The following is a 19,686-nucleotide window of genomic DNA, read 5'->3' as shown; positions in this document are numbered from 1 at the left end:
AAATAAATATTTACAAACCTGTTACCACTTGGGTACATCACGATAATATCTTGATCTTCATCTATCCCTATAACGGTCCCAGTGCTTCCTAAACACTTTAATAAAATTGTTTATAATATAATTTAAGATAGCAAGCCATTTTTTTGCATAACCTACAAAAGCTAAATTAATTTTATTCATTTACTTCGAACATCTCATCGGTCCAACCACCGTGTGTGTGTTGCAAACTTTGAACGACTTCCAAATCGAGGTCTATATTGACTTTGTCGTCTATATTGAAAGTTCCGACGTTCGACGAGGATGTAATTTGTTCTCCTTGTATTTAATATATAAAATATTTATTTTTATTGCAATTCATATAGTTTTTGAAACATTTTTTTTTCTTTCAACAATATTCCTATGTAAAGTAAATTTTTAAAAAAATTATATACACTACCGACCATAAATGACTGCCCACCCTTCATTTTTACATAAAAAATTAATAACTTAAAACTTTTTAACTTATTTGGGTAAAAGCGAATTGATTAATTAATGACATATTTAGAAATAAAAAACTCGGAATTATAAATTTTTCTATGAAATTTTAGCCTTTGAAAACTACATGTCAAAAATGACCAATTTGGTAAAATAGGGTTCATTAGTTTTTTTTAGCAACAATTTTAAGTTGCTCATTGTTTTTTGGAAGAAAGTCATTAATTACATTCTAATCTGCTAATTAATACCCAATTTTAATTATTTTAAAAAAAATTGCTAGATATTTTTGTTTTAAATCATTGTTTAAAGAAACTTTTAGTCAATTTTAACGAACATTCGACCAAAATGATTAAAAGAAAAGAAATTTCTATTCCAACTTAAATGCAAAATAATTAATATAAATTTCTTCTAGATTTTATAAAAATTATGCAATACTCTTCCTTTTTTTAAAAAAAAATTGATCCTACTAGGTCACAATTATCTTTTTGAAAAGATTGTCATCTTTATTCGATCCTTTTATAGGGATTGATTCCTGCATAAACAAATAGCATGAATATGATGTTTTCCTTCTTTTAAAAAAAAAAATTAACATTTTCTTGCTCTGATGATCGGGTAACAAACAAGAAATTGCTATGCTAATAGTAAAGTGTGATTTTGGCAAATATATTAATATAAAACATATAATCTTATGTAAGCTGATCTTTTATTCTCACTCAAAGAAAAATAGAGTGGTAGCCCACGTTAGTTAGAAAAAAAATTCAGATGGTACAAATGTGGTACAATTAAAAGAATTATCCATCTTAAACAAAATTTTATTTTATGATTTATCTCAAAATATATAGAGAAAATATATATTTATTGTTTAAAAAAAAGGTATCTAAAACGCGTAAAATAAGGAGTAAAAATTAACGAAAAAATTATTAGCTGATATAAAAGGTTAATTAACAAAACAAAAATAACATTATGTAACGCGAAATACGTGATAAATATGTATAAGCGGGTTACGAAGATGCAAATTCAAAAAGTTCGATTATAGTGCTCAGAATTTTATGATTTGGTAGTCAACGAATTACCCCACCTCCTCCCTATTTCTATTAGTTATCTAGTGTGGAGATCAATACCTCATAAGTGACTTGGGGTTTTGAATGGCATCAGCTTCGACTGGTCTGCTGAGGCACTACACCCTAATATTTTTTTTTTAATTTTCTTGCAAAGAAAGGAAGTACGACCTGTGCTGCCAATCGAGCACAATGTCTTACTATATTCCTTTATACTCATTATTTTATGGCGAGACAAAGAGAATGTTTTCTTCCTTCCTATTTCGCAACCCGATTGGATAATTCGGAAAATGTTTGAAAAAAGAGGAAAAAATATATAAATGAAAATATTTTTTATTCAATATATATTTAATTTACCTAACAAAGGTAAATGTTCCTTGTAATAAGGTATGCCCTTTCCCGCGTTAACGACCTTCAAATCGACCTATAATTATGATAAATCAAAATGTATGTTTTAGGGTCATTATGTCAAATGAAGCAAGAAAGTTGCGATTTTCGGCCGACCGCTTTAAATTTCAATTATAGGCACATTATATATGTTCTACTTACATCAAGGCGAAATTTTCGCTTGTTAGAATATACCTGAGATAACGGGGGGGGGGGGGGGTACAAAATCTGGATTTTTGTGGGCTTCTTAATCTTATGTGCAGTTAACAAATTCGAGATCTGCAAATCTAGGCCCTTTTCAGTTTATAAAAAAAATTTGCTCAAGTTACACGGCCCGGTCCGCTAAAATTTATGTCTGGCCTAGACCGACCGTTTAAATTTTACGAAAAGTCAGCCACAAGCCCGTTAAATTTTGTTGTACGGATTTTCCGGTAATCATATTTTTAAATATCTATATCCAATCTTTCCCCAATATAAATTATGGCAGTCATATTAAATCAATCGTGTTATATCTGTATTGTGTAATTGTGATTGCAATTGAAACATTATCATTTGCCTAATTTATTTTTGTGAATTCATTGTATTATTTATAGATTTAAGATTTTAGTTAGGCAGGCTCTTGAAATACAAAGAAATAAGCACATTGTAACTTATTTTCAAATAGTAATTAATAAATATAAATATAAAATATTAGCTTGAAATTCAAAAAAGTATCAAAATTTTAATTGCCCCCCCTCATTGGTTTATTAAAATTTTATAAAAAAATCAGTAGTACGAATTCCCCTGCCCGCCCCGGAAATCTCGGCCCAACTGGTCCGCTAGCAGGGCTTTAAGACTGGCCGGGCTTTACAAATCTCTATTTTGAATAAACCATATTAAACCTAATACATAAACCATTTATTGCTAAAGAAATATTTTTAACCATGCCTTGGTACCCGACCCGGTACAAATTCTTGATCCCATTGCTATGCGAATCCGATGAAATTTCGGTGGCACTCGAGGCAGTTGTCCCGCTATTGTTACTATCCCAGATGACGTAAACGGCGCTTCTGGGGCAGGTTCTAGTCCACTCTTGCAAATCAACTATCTTGCCCGTCCTTTTGAAACCGCCATTTGAGGAAATTAAGCTATTACCGACGATATTGTTTTTAAAGAGGGTAGCGTGAACATTTTGAAAGTTGGAAGAAGGTGAATTAGTTTTCGCGACACTCAGCGGGTTATTGTGTAAGTAATTTTCGTTAACGTTAGAAGTCTGATCACAGCCATCTTGTTCGCCCCATTTCCAATCGACCCCCCTAGCGACTCGGGCACCTGGAAAGAGCCCCCTGGGGTTGATCTTTTTCTTGCACTTGCGTCTGGACTCTAAAAGGACTCTGAGTAAATGAATGGAGGTAAATGTTTGGAGATTTTTATTACACAATTAAAATTTTAAATATGTGAATAGGGTACTTAAAGGTAATTTTAAATGTAATCGCTATCGCTAATTTTTACATTTATCATCCAGTATAGAAAGGTAACCATAATTTTATAATAAACCGGTCACGTGAAAGAAAATTTTCCTATTGTTATTTTTTGAAAGGAAAATGATAATATGGAATTTTTTCTATCAAATTAATATCATTTTTTCTCTTCAAAAAAAAATGTGGAGTAGTTTTTATTGTAACCAATCATATTTCATTTGGGGAAATATGAAGGAGGGGAGGGGGGGTATCAGCTGCAAAAATGTGGTAACTCCTAAGTTTAGCTTTCTGAATTTAGCTTGCATTATATATTATTAATTAATATATAATTTGAAAGTATCGAAGTATCGACATTTATAAGTAGAAAGGTGAACGTAGCAATTATAATAGCCACCACTCTTAACATCTCTTAAGGGGAGTAATGGAGATATATATATGTAATATATAAAATAATAAGCTGAATAATATTTTCCTTTTATATAAAATTGTTTATCAAGATTACTTTTCGCTACGGGGCCTATTGATCCTAAAAAATCGGTGCCTAGTATTGTGTTTATCGCCGTGATAGCAAAGCGAACATAAATCTACGTTGGAGCACTCTCCGCACTTCCACCTGATACCGTGAACGGGTGAAATCTGACAATAATTGCAGGTTACCTTGTCATGCTTGATGCCTTTTTGAATAATAATAATAATAAATATTTTTCTAAAAAAATTGTTGTCAATCTCGTCTTGCGCTAATAAACTTTCTTTCTTTCTTTTTTCTTTCTTTCTTTAGTTTCCTTATTTTAACTTGTTATGTAAATAAAATCTGAAAAAAAATATGACCAAATTTAGTATGGAGAAGAAAATATCATTACGATATGAAATAATAAAAATCGATGCAGGATAAAAAAAAAAAGCCAAATTGTATTTAAAATAAATATAACATGAATGATTTTATTTATTTATTTTTTTTCCACTTTTTTTTATTTTGAAAGTTACAAAAAAAAGTATATAATAAAATTTGTAGCAAACTAGTCTTTTAAGGTGATGAAGGGGGTGGGGCAATGTGGACGAGGTTAAGATGGGTCAAAAAATATTAAATTACGATTTTATTATGTAACTTGTGTATAAACTTAAAGAAGTTTAGTTTTACAAGCCTGTAGTGTAGAGTAGAGTTGTTTTAAACTCCCGCCCATCGGCGGGCGAGCGGTCCAAAAAAATTTAAAAAATGGGCGGGCGAGTGGGCAAGTTAGGAAAAGTATTTAAGCTATGGGTGAGTGGGCCAGCGGGTTAAAAAATTTACAACTTATATTTGTTATTTAAAATCATTTATGTAAGCATTAAAAAAAATATGCTGCCTGAAATTTCAACATTTTTAATACCAAAGGACCGATAACTGAGGATGCTGTCTTCGAAAGAAATTAATTAGGTAAACAAATATATATAAAACATTACATCAACGTGGATGAAAATCTGATTTTTCCCGTCACTCCAAAAGCTAAGAGAATTCAATTAAAAATTATTAAATTATAAATGCAATATTTGAAATAAATAGCATCCACGTCAAAATTAAACAACAATTGGGAAAATGTGGCTGTTACAGAGGAGAGCACCTTACCTAATGACATAACAATATATCTAAATTTTAAGGTAACGAGTTTTTGTATAATTTAGCAAGCTTTTAGGCCACTTAGGTTAGTTTAAGTTTACAATTTATAAACAATTTTAATTTAAATAATTTTTTAAAACGGTTTTACTTTTTGTATAAACTTATCCTTTGAGTGGATATCCTACTTTGATGGAAACGACAAAAAAAAATATTTATCAAAGCTATCAAGATTAGCTAGAAAATTATTGGCAATTCCAGCAACCAGTGCTTCTACTGAACAACGAATTAGCATTGCTGGATTTAATATCAATAAATATTTACTTTATATTATTACATAAATATTTTATTAGATCAAAATAAATTCCTTATCCATAATTTTAAATTAAATTTTTTTTTATTCTTATTAATATAGCAATTTCCTAAATTATAAAACTTTTTTGTAGGGATGTAACGCCGAAACTAAAGCATTTTTTTTTATTGGCAGATTATAAAAAAATGAAAGAATGAGCTTATTTAAATTATATGGGCGGCGTGGGTTAAAAACTTTTTATAAATAATGAGCGGGCGAATAAAAAACTTTAGACCAAAGGTCGGGCGTGTATATTTTTTTTAAACTATGAGCGCGTTGGGCGGGCGGGTTATTTCTTAAATGTTGGACGGGTGGGATTGTGGGCTAATACCGCCCATAGCAGACCTCTAGTGTGGAGTATGTTGTAAGAGACCAAAACCAAACCCATATATGAGTAAACAAATAGTGGTCAACAAAAGTACTAAACTGTTGTCGAATAACAGAGGCATAGCAAATGAATAACGGTAAACTAAAGCAGTTAAAACGAATATCGAATAATTCTCAAAAAGGTTGCAAAATACTCGTTACACACGTATGATACTTTACACAAGTTTTTGATGATACTTTCACCGAGGTACAAAAATTAAGAAATCCTATTCTCGAAAGTATTTGTGATACCTATAATTTTTGAGGATCTTTTGGTGAGAAGAAGAAAAAAATGAGCCGCAACTTCACTGAAATTTATTTATTGGACTCATACCAGACCGTGTAAAGAACCAGAATTTAACAACTATAATATCAAACAAATGAGTTAAACGGTTATTCTCGGAGCTACTTGTACGAGCATAAGGTAACAAAATTTAGGTTCATTTTTCGTGAACCTTCGTTCGAGAATGAAACAATAACATTGATTCTAGAATAATGACTCATTCATTAAAAAGAATTTAAAAAGTGTAAATTGATTGAAATTTAAGCCCCTTTTGAAAGTCATTTAAACGAAATTTCGAAATACCTTTCAATGAGCTCTGTAATGTTACGCGACTCGATTTAAGCAGATGTTTTTTAAAGTGGCTAGATCAATATTTTATGCAGAAACGATATTAAGCAAACCTAAAGATTTTGCTCATAGATGGCAGAAAGCTTTGGACATCTATAAGTGAAATCTCGAGGCTCAGGCAATATTATTCTGCTTAAAATATTGAGTAATCCGTTTTAAAAATAAGCTCAAATTGAGCCGTTTAACAACACTAGGCGTCTATTACAGATAATGAATCACATTGACTACGTATGTAGGTTGGGAAACAAACTAATAAACGATAATTCCGAAATATTTATTCTCTAGCGTATACTAACAGCTGTAGTTGAGGAAATAAATAAATTTATCTTTAAGCCAGCAAAATGTAACTTTAAATTATTAATTGAAACAAAACAAAAAAACGGAAAAGATCAAAGAAAATATAAAATTAAAATAAAGAGGACAAAAAATTAACTTAGAAAAACCATTAGCTAGCGTTATTTCAAATTATCTACGGCTACTAGCAATTTTTTTTGATGACTATGACAAGGGCTAGCAATAATACCGATATTTTCTTGTCTTGGTTTACAATCCCGAAACAATATAAGATCATATTGTATTTGGGATTTTTAAAAAATTAATACTACCTTAGTGCCAACACAAATAGCTGGTTAAAATCAATCTAATTATTATATATATATATTGATAATAATTTTCTCTCTTTTCAAGATAAGTTTGGGTGTAGAATAAAGTTTTGTTTAGTTAAAAAACACACAAAAATATATTAGGGATGATTTAAGAATATTTAACATGAGTAAACTATAAATTAATTATTTTGCTTCTCTAAATTTTATGGATCAATATCAATGTAAATAATGTTTAAACCAATACAATAGTTTGAAATCAATACCATACCAATAGAATTTGTTTTGTTATTCTAAGCCAATACTAGCTACTTACATATTTTTTATAAGATAATCAATCCCTCAAATTCCTTCTCTCTTAAAGAAAAATAAGTAAAAATTAATAATAACTATATTATACACATTCTTTAGATATAAAAAACAAGCTAAAATTATTTTTATAAAAATTTAATATAATCAAATGCTATCATAATAAGTGGGACTAAAGGTATCCAATAAAATCAATGTAAGAAACACACCTAATAATGACCCCCTCCCCACCCCTATCTTTCAAAATTTGAAACTAAGACTATGATTTCTAAAGATTTTTCCCCAAAATATATTAATTTTAAATTTATCTGTAGGGGAAAAGATGTCCACCATGTCAAATAAAAAAGTTTTGATATGCATTATTTATAACTAATATATAATATTCTTCATTTATAATAAATTTATGCATGCATTTTTAAAATATAAAATAAATGTAAATAAAGAAAAAAAGATAAAAATCATTATAATAATTTTTTAAATTTAATATTTATTAATTTTTTTTTGAAATAATGACCATAATTAAAAATCTGCAGGAAAAGAGCATAAAAGTTGTGCCAATATTTTTTTAAAAAATGTAATCTATTCAAAGGCTTCCAAGGGCCTAGAACTCTCCAATAAAATGTGTGATGAGGGGATCTTCTAAATAAAATTCCTAATTAAGTTATCCAAGTGTAAAGTGGTTAAATGGTTTGATTTTTAAAGACTAAAGCCAAAAAATATTATGCAAATGTTGAGATTTTGCTCATAGATGTCAAAAAGGTTTGGAAATCTATTGAAATCTTGAGGGTTGTGTAATATTTGGCTAAAATATTTGATTATGATTAACTAAATTGGGCTGCTTAACAATATTACACCAATGTAAGTAAAATATATTATTTTTTAAAATGATTTAATTAAAATATCAGGATAGTCATTAAAAGTCAATATAATAAAATTGAGCATACCTGCAGATGCACTATCAAGGATTCTCAAATCATAAAACATTGAGCATCTATAATTTGCTGCTGTTCCATGATCCCAAACTATTAAGACTTCTTCAGGTGATTCAAAATTCCTAACTGTGCCAACATATCCCTCACCACCATCTTGTTTTCCCCATTTCCAATCAGGACCTCTAACAACTCTTGAGCCTATGAATTCAGATAAAAAGCTCATATTGTCATCATTATTTTGAGGGGCAATTTTTTTTGACTTTTCTATCTTATTTTTATCATTATTATAATTAATAACTGATGATGAGCAAGCCATATCTTCCAAGCTCCTAAATAATTCTGGCCTATAACTGATAGGCGACTTTAAATGACTAGTACTGTCTTTTAAAGATTCCATAGATTTGTTCAATATATTTTATTGAAATCATATGTTTTGTTTTATCTCTACAATAAAAAAAAGGATAGTAAATATCTGTCATATATGCTGTCAAATTTGATTGATTATATTATATGGACCTGTCTGGCTCATCACTAATTTGATTTCTTTTTATTAAAATTACTTATTTTGTCTTCCGTATAAATATCAATCTAGATACAAGCCTAGTGTCTGTGTGGTGTGCAGAAATATTTATATAAATGCGTGATTGGGGTGGCTAAATTTATGTTGAGGGCACTGGCCTAAGCCACGTGGGGGCAGATTCCCTAATTTTCGGCCTCTTAATCTTTCTTCTGACTTTTTTTGGCTCTCAGAAATGGTCTCTATATTACGGTCCTCCAATATATAAGAAAATACAAGTTAAAAAATTTTAATTCAATTATTAAATCTATAAAAAAAAACATAAAATTCTTATAAAGTTGATTTTAAGTTCAATATTGTTTTATAAGAATACTGAAAAAGGATATATATAAATACTGGTCATCTTGCTGAACCATCAAATTGTGCGTAATCAATAACATTTAAAATCGATATTTGATATGATATAATTTCTTCTACTACAATAACTAATTCAGGTGAAAATGTAATTACATTTACTTTTTATTGCTGTATTTTTACATCTTAAGAGATGAAGAATATTAAAATATTTAGTATATCAGTGACTACACTAGTCTGCAATCCCAAGGGGCTGAACTAATAAAATATATATGGCGTCTCCCCCCCCCTCCCTCTATTCCGTAATAATAAGTAATAATTATTTATAATATCAAAGAAAGTAAATTTTGAAAGTAAAAAAAGTGATAAAAAAAATATTTTTTTTCTTATATTATCCATATCTTTATGAGGATTGTTGCCGACAATTAAGTTTGCAATAGCATCCTCATCAGATTCCATGCCTATATTTTATTTTTCTTTGATTACATTAGAAAATATAATTCCATCAGAAATATCCTAATTGAGCCTAACATACAAATAAAATATCCAATATAGAAATTAATCTACTTATTTTCTTTCTCTTATTATTTTACTTTCAATATTTACATCTCTCACAGCTACAGTTAATCTTTTTTTTATTATCTAGAGCTTAGTTTGAAATTGAAAAACTGTATTTTATTAAATGTACTTGTTTCAACTTCAACTCTTTCATTGCCTCATCTTTCTTTGTCTAAAATTTCATCATCGATATTGCTTTCATTTACATTATTTAAAGCATTTATCTCAAAATCAATATCTATTCTTATTATATAATAAATATAAAATAAACGAGTAAATATTTTAATTAAATATATCAACTCTTTCATGGCCTCGTCTTTTTTGTCTAAAATATTCTCAACATCAATATTATTTCCATTATTTTAAGCATTTATCTCAAAATTAATATCTCATTTTTATTCATTATTTCGATTATTGGAAATATTATTATATATTCTTATAGATTATTTTAATTAATATTATAATTTATTTATATAATATTTTTATAATTATTATGATTTATGTTAATTTATTATAATTTATGTTAATTTATTAATTTATGTTAATTTATTAATTTATGTTAATTTGTTATAATTTTTTTTTATTTTAATTAATATTAAAATATTATTTTATTGCATCTATAACAATAATGGATGTTAAAAACTGTGTTGACTCCAAATTAATATATCAAAAAATTAAAGAGGTAAAAATTTTATATCAAAATTTAATTTGACCCAAGAAAAATCCACAAGTGTTTGTAAAACGCCAAATAATATTTAAGAATTTTTGGTTTATACAAGTGACGAAGCTTCTATAGAAGCTAGGGAGACATTGCTTCCCTTGAAGTTTTTCCTAAAAAATTCTAAATAAACTTAATATAATCTCTATAATATGTTTAAAAAAAACTTATCTGACTTCGTTAAAAAAAACTAATATAATTTTTATTACGTTAAAAATATTAATATTATTTTTACTACGTTAAGAAGAATGACTATTATTTCTACTACGTTAAATAAATTACTATTTTTTTTACTACATTAAAAAATTTACCATTATATTTTACTACGCTAAAAAAATGTATACATGAGGGAAGCAAATTTAATATTGCTTTTTTTTTAATAAATAAAGAGAAAATCATGCGAAAATATTGTGTAATTTTACGTTTAAGAAAGAAGCATTGGGGAAGCAAATTAAAAAATGCATATTTTTTTAATAAATAAAAGAGAAAAAATTTTTTTATACTATATTTTTTTTCTTTATTTTTTTAAATAAAAAATATTTACTTTTTTATAAGCAATAATTAATGTTTAATAATTATAATTATATTACTGAAAATTTATTAAGATTATCAGATTATATAAAAAGTATCTGTATCTATATATTATTTCTGAGGTATCTGTGTATAGATACTTTTTGATATACTTTCATTTAACACTTTTTTTTATCTAAAAAATAAAAATATATTTAAGTGCAAATTTTATCTCACATATATGAGCATATTATTTAAATAAATATATATTATAAAAATTTTAAGACTAAAATATATATGTACAATATTAATACTTATTTTAAAAATAGATATAAATACCACTTATTGCAACTTAATCAAATAATCAACGAAGCTTATTTTTCCCCATTTATATCTATAGATATCTGTTCAAGATTGTGAAGAATATTTTTATCATTCTAAAGAATCTATAAATCATTGCTTAGCCATGACGCCCATTAATTATAAACAATAACATTGATGCACATAATTATTTTAAATAAATAAATTTTATTTAGAGTTTTGTAAAATAATTTTATAGATATTCCGCTAAATTTTAATGTAAATTTTAAATCTATTTATGATATCGATTGAATTAATTTTAAATCTAGCAATAACTCTGTACTTGATCATTTTATTCAAAAACAAAGTCGAATTCTACTTATTTATATATTTTAATTTTTTTATGATTTCACTAATAATTAAATTTAAAAAAAAATTTTGATTGCTTCCCTAGTAGTAAACTTGATGCTTCGTCACTGGTTTATGCCAAATTAAAATTTGATTGTAGGACTTAAATTGGATTTCTTTCTTATAAAGGAAATTATTATGTAATAAAATAATTGATTATTTTATTGAATTTTTTAAAAAGATTTACTGACCATGATTATGACATTGTTTTTATATATTGTCTCTTGACCTAAGTTATTTTATTGCAGATAAAATGACTCTAATGTGTCTTTATTAAACTTTAATATTGAAACATCACATCATGAAATGAAATTTTCAAAGGGATTATTAGCAGCTGAAGTGGTAGAAAAACATGATTTTAAAAATATTATCAATACTATGTGTAAGAAAAGTGTCATATTGCATTTAACGAATTTTATAAATGATTTAACAGCTATTGCCATTAGGTTATCAACGCCTTCATGTGTGGCTTCATTCTCTACGTACATGTGGATTTTATGAATCGATAAAGGAATAAGCAAACATAATTTAGTTCTAATGTCTCATGAAAAAAAAATAACCCAACATTTATGTTAATATTTAAAAATAAAAATAATCCTATTACATATTATAAGAGCATTATTTTGTATATCCATAATTATTTACATATAAAAAATATTTAATCTATTAATACAACTTAGAAAACTGAGTAATAATATCGATCAAGAATCACTAGATTTATTTATTTGTTGAGGCGAAATTATATGCTTTAGATTCACAAGCCTCGTTACTACCTAGCTAGACAAACAAATTGTTGCAATATTAATGTGCACTTAATTGAGAGCTACTATAAAATAAACGTCTGATGTGTTATACACTCGAACAAATTAAATTTAGTGATAAATTACTCGTATCAGATCTTTCAATCGTTGACTTAAGTTATTTAAAGGTGTAAAATGGTTGGTACCTATGATAGTATTACAGGGAAATTGTCATGCCTAGCCCATTCCAAAATATTTAACTCATCTGCATCATTAAAATATCAATTATCTATTGTCAAAATCTCTCATTCTACAGGGCCCCTTAACTTCTTCGAACCATCCAATATTTCTCTTAATAAAAAAAAGCAAACAGCGCTACACATCCCTTTTTAAAAGGCGGAAACTCTTAACATGATCTCTTCCTATTGTGTTTTTCCCCCAAATCTTAATACATATACCCGGTTTTACAGGATCATCACATTAAAAACTCTAGGTTACCTCCAATTACATTTTACAACAGTTATAACAAGCAACATAACACATAGGCTCTCAAAGATCTGCGTTTGTATCTTTAGAAAGAAACTAATATACAAATATAAGTAAATACAGTGCAAAGTTGATTTTACCTAAATTATAGTTACAATTATATTTTCACAAAACTATTATTTGCTAAATTTCTATATTTGATTGTGTTGTATTGTATACCATTTACAAATTGTATGTTTCTATTGAAAATAATAAACTAAATTTTTTTTAATAACATTTTGAAAATTAAATGAAAGTAATGGAAACACATACATCTTACCTTTTTTTTATATTACATATATGATAATAATTAAACTAGTAATTAATTTTGAAATACAAATATCTTAACATTTAACTAAAATTTTATTTTGCATATTTTATTGCTATTATTTGAAGAAGAAAAAAGATATATATATATTTAAGCAAACTGACATTTTTTGAATAGTTTTTCTAAGCGAATATAGAAGCCTTTCGGGAATTTATATTGCCTTTTGTTTTTGGGATAATATTTTTTTATTTCAATTCGAGCAATTAAATGCTTGGGGTAACGCATAGATTTGTAAATGGTAGACCCATTAATAGCTTGCTTAGTTCTGAACTTCACCCCATTCGAATTTTGGATAATTATTGCCTTGGATTAAATAAAAGAAGAAATAAAAATGAAAATGAAAATCGAATATATACTATAATATATTAATGGTATATAATATTAATATTTTAACTGAGATTCATTATCTATTTTAATTATCTACAAGTTTACAATAAACAATATATTAATATGTATAATTCGTTGAACAAACTTCATCAAATTTTGTGCTCAAAAATACATCCACTTCTGGGTTATCTATATTAAATATTACTACGGTAATGTCTAGTCCCGTTACGTTCAGTTTTACCTGTTCAAAAAAAAGAGAGAAAAATTTAATTGACATATGTAATCACTTGTAAATTACCCTATGTGGGTTAACTTCGATTCGGTAATCTTTCTTGTTGCTAAATAATTTGCCAATCATGGTGCGATAATACATATGGAAAACATTCTGCACTCGTGGGATATTCTTATTCTTCTTTATTTTATTATTGTCATTCCTATACATTGTAGTTGCAACATGGTATTCAGATTCTACTCTTTCTACGACACCATTTTTAGTTGATGCCAAAGGGATAGCGCTGGATTTAATAAACAACAGAGTTTATCAATTTTTACCATAAAATGTTATCAAAATATATTACTCAAAGAAACGTCCCCGTCTGTACACATTATAAATAATCGGTGATTTAACTAAATCACAAACATCTTCGTAATCAACGTAAGATTCTAATGGGAGATATAATAAATATAATATTTGCATAAGAATGTATCGTTCAGTTTTTATCCTTCATTTAGGATTTAATATTAAATTATCAATTGTTATATAAACAATAGGATTTAGACTGGCGGGATATTAATTCAAAGTCTATAAATGATAGATCAGCTGGTAACACTGACATGCCATTTTAGTTTTTTCATTATAAATAGCTTACATTAAAAAAAATTTAAAAATTTTTATACGGGGAAACCAAAATGGCGTGTCAGTGTCACCATATGATTTGCATTTAACCACAGCTTCAAAATGATTTCATAAACAATTATTAATCATTTAGGAATCAAACTAAAATGTGGGTATAGCATATTGGGTGTTCGAAAAGTGTTTTGCTGAATCCTGAAATTCGTTACGCTAAGTTCGCTTTGAACTTCCTCCTTGTTAGCGTTTACGGTTAATTTTTTTATTCCCTTCCCTATTTTCAGAACATAGAAGCCGGTATAATATTCCTTAGTGTAGAGTGTTCCGCCAACTTTCATAATCTCCATCTAGTTTGAAATTAAATGATTCGAAATTTTGATTTTATTTATTTTTTATTTTAATAAAGAAGTCCAAATTAACTAACTGTTGATAACAAAATAAATTTGCCTTAAATAAAAAAACCAATAAAAATGTTTAAGTGCCTAACCTTATTAACGGCCTCCGGGATTGGTGCAAATCGATAGCCTGAAAAATCGTAACAATAATATGTACCGTTATCTTCATGATTTAACAAACACACTCTTAACATCTTTCTATTCAAGGTAAAGCTTTTGCCTGGAATAAACTAAAACATATATATATAATTAGAAGAATATAACAGAAACAGAGGACTAGAAAAAAAAAATTTTAACGCTAAAAAGTCTTACATTTTATTCTTATTTGTTGGTTTTAAAATTTATATATATTTTCATACCTACAAGTTTAAATGGGGGTAATTACAAGTTTCAAGTACCGCCCAACGGTAACATATTAATGCTAGAACAAGAATTATTCCTAACTCTTTTTTTTATTAGTGTCCTAAATGAGAATACCTCAAATTGGGTTTTAAAGAAATAATGAAGAAATGAAAAACGATTTAAAGGTGGTTTTAAAACTCATTTATAAATATAGAACTAAATATATTTCGACTTTATTTTTAACATAATTTTATTTTTCTTAGAATATTTATATACTGCTTTGATCATTATTTAATAGATATAAAAGTTGGTTGCCACCCAAGTTGAGTTCAATATAGCTTAAAAATTTATATTATTTTGTATATTAAAATAATTTTCTGATTATAAAGTATGAATATAAATACCAATTATTGATGCTCTATTTTAACGATACTAATTTTATATAAGGTGTAATATGAACTAATATAAATTTAAAAATTTATCAATCGTAAATCTTAAAGAATTACTTGTAAATTACTCTACGCATAAGGCATAATCTAAAAAATTTTTACTAATATCAACATTTATTTGTTGTTAAAGGGCACGATTTGGGCCTATTTTTAAAGACGGCTACCTCAATATTTTAGCCAGAAAAATATTGCCTATATCTCAAGATTTTGCAAAGATGTCCAACCCTTTGTGCCATCTATAATCAATATCTTCCGGCTTGCTTAATATTTTTCTGTAAAAATATTGTGTTAGTCGTTTTTAAAAATAATCGAGCCGTTTAACAACACTATTTATAGAGATACGACTTAACTAAACATAATAGTAATGTCCTAACAAAAAGCTATTTTTTGTTCACGTCATTTAGAAAAGTTGATTAAGTTTGTACATTTTAATACTAATTATCTTTAATGCATATAATTTATAAGGTTGATAAGCTATTTAGAATTAATAATCTTAATTATTAATAAATTCAAACATAAATTGAAACTGTCCACGATTTGTTTTTATATGACATTCAAAGTTTACTGAAATTATAAATGATTAAATTCTAAAATAATTCAAACAGCAGCTTATAAAAATTTTCTTAAATTATAGCGGAATTTTTAAAATGCAGTGTCAGTTTATAGCAGCGCTTAAAAATCGTCGTCTTGTTGCCAATTTTTAGAGCATTTCAGATTTTTGCGACGTTTTTAACGCAGCGTTAAAAAATAGAGCAAGCTCTAATGCTGAGCGCGGTAAATAGCACGATATCTCTCTCCCTCTACCAGTGAGAGAATCAACTAAATACATTGATATACGTCACTATTATCGCCTTTAACTAAAAAAAAAATTGTCTTAATTATATTCATTACCTGATTAATAATCTCTTCGGAAATCCCACTATTTAAAACAAAAATAAAATTTATTTGAAAACAATAAATAATTATTATTTATTAATTAATAAAAAATCTTTCTGATAACACTCCCCACCCACCAGTGGCGGGCTGGTTATAACATCAAGTGAGAATTTTATTTGAGGAGCTGGAAAGATTTTTCTCTTAATCTTACATAATTCATATTTTATATATTAAAAAATTATATATATATATATTTTCTAAATATATTACTATCGGTCATTCAGAAAAAGAAAACGTTAGAGGAATTGATGGCGCAAATTGAGCTAGAAGTATTCCATGTTTATTTGCGCCAAAATTATAAGTTAATGGGAAGCTTATTAACTTAAAAAAATATATTACAATCGTTTAATTCATTCATTTAAATTCAACGTCTATTTGCTATATACCCAATTTTATATAGTCTGATTTTCTATGCAATGCGTATATCATTCTAAATGTATAATATGCAATGTAGGCTTTAAAGGTGCACAGAGAACCTAGCTAAGATTGACCCGGGCAAAGAATGAATTCAATAGTCTATTTAAAAAACTAGTTTATCTATACCCCAAGCAAACAAAATCTAAATTAAAATTAACAAAGAAAAAGGGAAATTATTATCAACAAAAAAGAGACCGAGTGCTACTCTGTTTGCAGGGGACTCTATATATTAAAAGGAGCCCGTTAATAAATATGACCGGCCCGTTAAAATTTTACGAAAAGACAGGAGGCTAGACCCAGTATAATTTTACCTAAGTCCGCCCTGGATCGTTAAAATTTTTTATACAATTCTTTCTTACTTTCTTTATTATCTATATTTAACCCCCCCCCCTCTTATGTCAATTAAGGCTTTTTTATCTTCTCTTTTAACGCTATCTATTTAGAACAACCGTTTATAAATCAATTTTGTTTGATATTACATTGCATATTTGTAATTGGATAATAATCGTAAATAACTTTGTTTTAAATTTTTACGAATTTAATATAATTCTTAGATTTAAGAGTTAGACAACTCTTAAAATACACTAATTTTTTTCAGATAATATTAATTAAAATAAAAAATATTAGCTTGAAATTCAAAAAAATATATTGTCACAATTTTAATAGTCGGGATAGTCTTTTAAAATTTTATGAAAAATCAGAAACTTTGCTGGGCTCTCTCTGATTACAGTGTAAATTGCGTTAAAATTTAAGCCATGCTCCACCCGCGGCTGGGCTTTTAGCCGGGCGTTGCAGATCTCTACTATATATTTACTCTAACCCAACTCTACTCATTCGTAAATTCCTTGATTAATTATTTCACTATTCAAAAGATTTGTCCCCAAATCAGGTATCCAACCTGAGTCGGAATGCCTCAATTCAGGTTTGCAAATATTCTTAACACCTGTTATTCAAACTACATGAATAATTAAGAAAAGGGCATAAAAAACTAAAACGTTTAAGCTTTATGGATGAGTATACCTTTTAGGGGAGGGAAGTGAGGGGGGGGGGTGTATATTTATATATTTTGTATAATGAATGATAATGATATTCACCTTTGAGCTTTTGTATTTATTAATATAAAAAATAAATAATATAATTTATTAAAGTAGTAAAATTGTATATAATTATATAGAAAATGTTGTTATTGTCGGGATCTCAGTGTGTAGTCATTTTATTATTATTTTTAAACAATAATATTTTATTGTGAAATTTGATAAATAAAGCGCTCTTTCCCCGAAAAATGTTATCAAAATTTGGCGGTGCGTTTTTGGGTCTGGACTTAATTTCTATTGAAGTAGCCTTGCACACATTTTTAAAATCCGTTTTATTACTAGGGTGGTTTCAGGTCCGGGCCTGTTGACCTTTATTTTTAAAGATTTTAATAAGATATTTTATGACTTAAATTAAATATTTTTTAAAAAGCAATTTATAAATGCATAAAATTAAGAGCCTGTTATTTAAGAATTTCGGGATGAGCTTTATATATTTTTAAAATAAAGATATTAATTCGGTTATCAATTTGTTTCGCTTTCGAGGACTTTAATTTCATGCTGAGAATGGAATCTTCCCTTTTTAAAGAGCTTTTCCAAAAATTATGCTAATGGGGTTAGAAACATGTATATAATTGGGATGGATTCATTTTTATTGTATAGAATTATTTTAAACGACCGAATTGATTCATCCGAAAAAATTTTATTTTTTTAAAAAAAAAAAATAAGATTATTATATCTAACGATAGTAATAATAATTATACCTTCCGGGGTCGCTAGAATTGACAAAAATGTTATAGCTATGAACACGAATAGATTGTTATTCATTTTCGAAGGGTTATAAATTATGTGAGATAATTTTAAAAAAATTTTAAAAATGGGCGCATAGTTTATAATTTGTATATTATTATTATTATTATTCAAAAAAAAAATTCTATTTATCTTAAATAATTAAATATTTAGATTGGAATACTAGTTATATCAAGAAAATTGTAACCTATTCTGCAATGTAAACAAGAAATGAGAAAAAAAAAATTTTAGTCAAAAATAACAAACAAACCATAAAATAAACAAATGATCTTCAAATATTTATCTGTAACTGTATAGCGTGTAAAGTAATTTCGCTTTCTTATGATAGTAAAAGAATATAATAACAGAAGAAGAAGAAAAACGGGAGTAGTAAAAATATTTGGAACAATGTTAAATGGGTCGAGGTTATATTTACCTAAAAAATATATTGACCTAAATGCTAAGATATAACGAGTCGAAAATATAACACTTCTATTTGAATAATATTTACTCAATTCGAATAATTCCTACTAGAATATTAATTAGTTCATTACGAATATCAAACTAAAGGTATAAAATTATTTATTATACCATTACAAAGTGCTATAAGGCTTTAAAATTTTTAATAACAGTTTAAAAATAAATTGCACTCGAGTTATATAATATATATACTACACGCATGATGAATCAACATACACTAAAACTAATATTTTATCTTATGTGTGTGTGTCATTAAAAATAAATGAGTAACAATCATGGGTGGAAGAATCCAAGATGGCGCACTTGCACTTCCCTAGGAATTATGAATATTTATTAGAAAATCTGGATATTGTAAAATTTGCAATTAAATTGATTTCATTTATTTGCCTTAATTTTTAAGTATAAGGCTATTTGTTAACCACGTAAAAAAATATTTCCCTCTTGGGGATATTTTATTTTTAACTCATTTTAATTTTTATGGTTGATTTTAAATATTGCCAAGGTCGACAAATAGTAATTTTCTAAGCAACCACTTAATTTGATAAACAAC

General features: G+C 27.1%; 2 protein-coding genes across 2 annotated transcripts in view; both read right to left on the bottom strand.

Moving 5' to 3' along the window:
* Positions 1-8,611, bottom strand: part of LOC135922451 (E3 ubiquitin-protein ligase mib1-like) — a 41,947-nt gene extending 33,336 nt beyond the window's left edge. The window contains 6 exon segments of the mRNA XM_065456823.1: positions 19-95; positions 185-315; positions 1,890-1,956; positions 2,842-3,292; positions 3,882-4,053; positions 8,175-8,611. Coding sequence (XP_065312895.1) covers positions 19-95; positions 185-315; positions 1,890-1,956; positions 2,842-3,292; positions 3,882-4,053; positions 8,175-8,559 — 1,283 coding nt within the window. The 5' untranslated portion in view covers positions 8,560-8,611.
* A 4,599-nt stretch (positions 8,612-13,210) lies between these two features.
* Positions 13,211-18,744, bottom strand: LOC135930894 (uncharacterized). The gene is made up of 5 exons (XM_065467693.1): positions 18,632-18,744; positions 14,785-14,922; positions 13,746-13,962; positions 13,593-13,688; positions 13,211-13,423 (listed from the first exon to the last, which is right to left on the bottom strand). The coding sequence occupies exons 2-5, from the start codon at positions 14,859-14,861 to the stop codon at positions 13,211-13,213; spliced, it is 603 nt and encodes a 200-aa protein (XP_065323765.1). The 5' UTR covers positions 14,862-14,922; positions 18,632-18,744.
* Positions 18,745-19,686: the final 942 nt, after the last annotated feature.

The sequence above is a fragment of the Gordionus sp. m RMFG-2023 genome, chromosome 1 (assembly GCF_954871325.1).
Source record: "Gordionus sp. m RMFG-2023 chromosome 1, tfGorSpeb1-WG-v2, whole genome shotgun sequence".
Taxonomy (NCBI): domain Eukaryota; kingdom Metazoa; phylum Nematomorpha; class Gordioida; order Chordodea; family Parachordodidae; genus Gordionus; species Gordionus sp. m RMFG-2023.
This window is presented reverse-complemented; position numbering and strand designations above follow the sequence as displayed.

What these genes read in the sequence shown, in the direction of transcription:
- LOC135930894 (XM_065467693.1), bottom strand. Translation starts at nt 14,861, where the DNA reads ATGAAGATAACGGTACATATTATTGTTACGATTTTTCAGGCTATCGAT. An exon ending in TCGAAGTTAACCCACATAGG is followed by an intron (nt 13,689 to 13,745) that starts GTAATTTACAAG and finishes TTTTTTGAACAG; the next exon opens with GTAAAACTGAACGTAACGGG. An exon ending in TGAGCACAAAATTTGATGAA is followed by an intron (nt 13,424 to 13,592) that starts GTTTGTTCAACG and finishes ATTTAATCCAAG; the next exon opens with GCAATAATTATCCAAAATTC.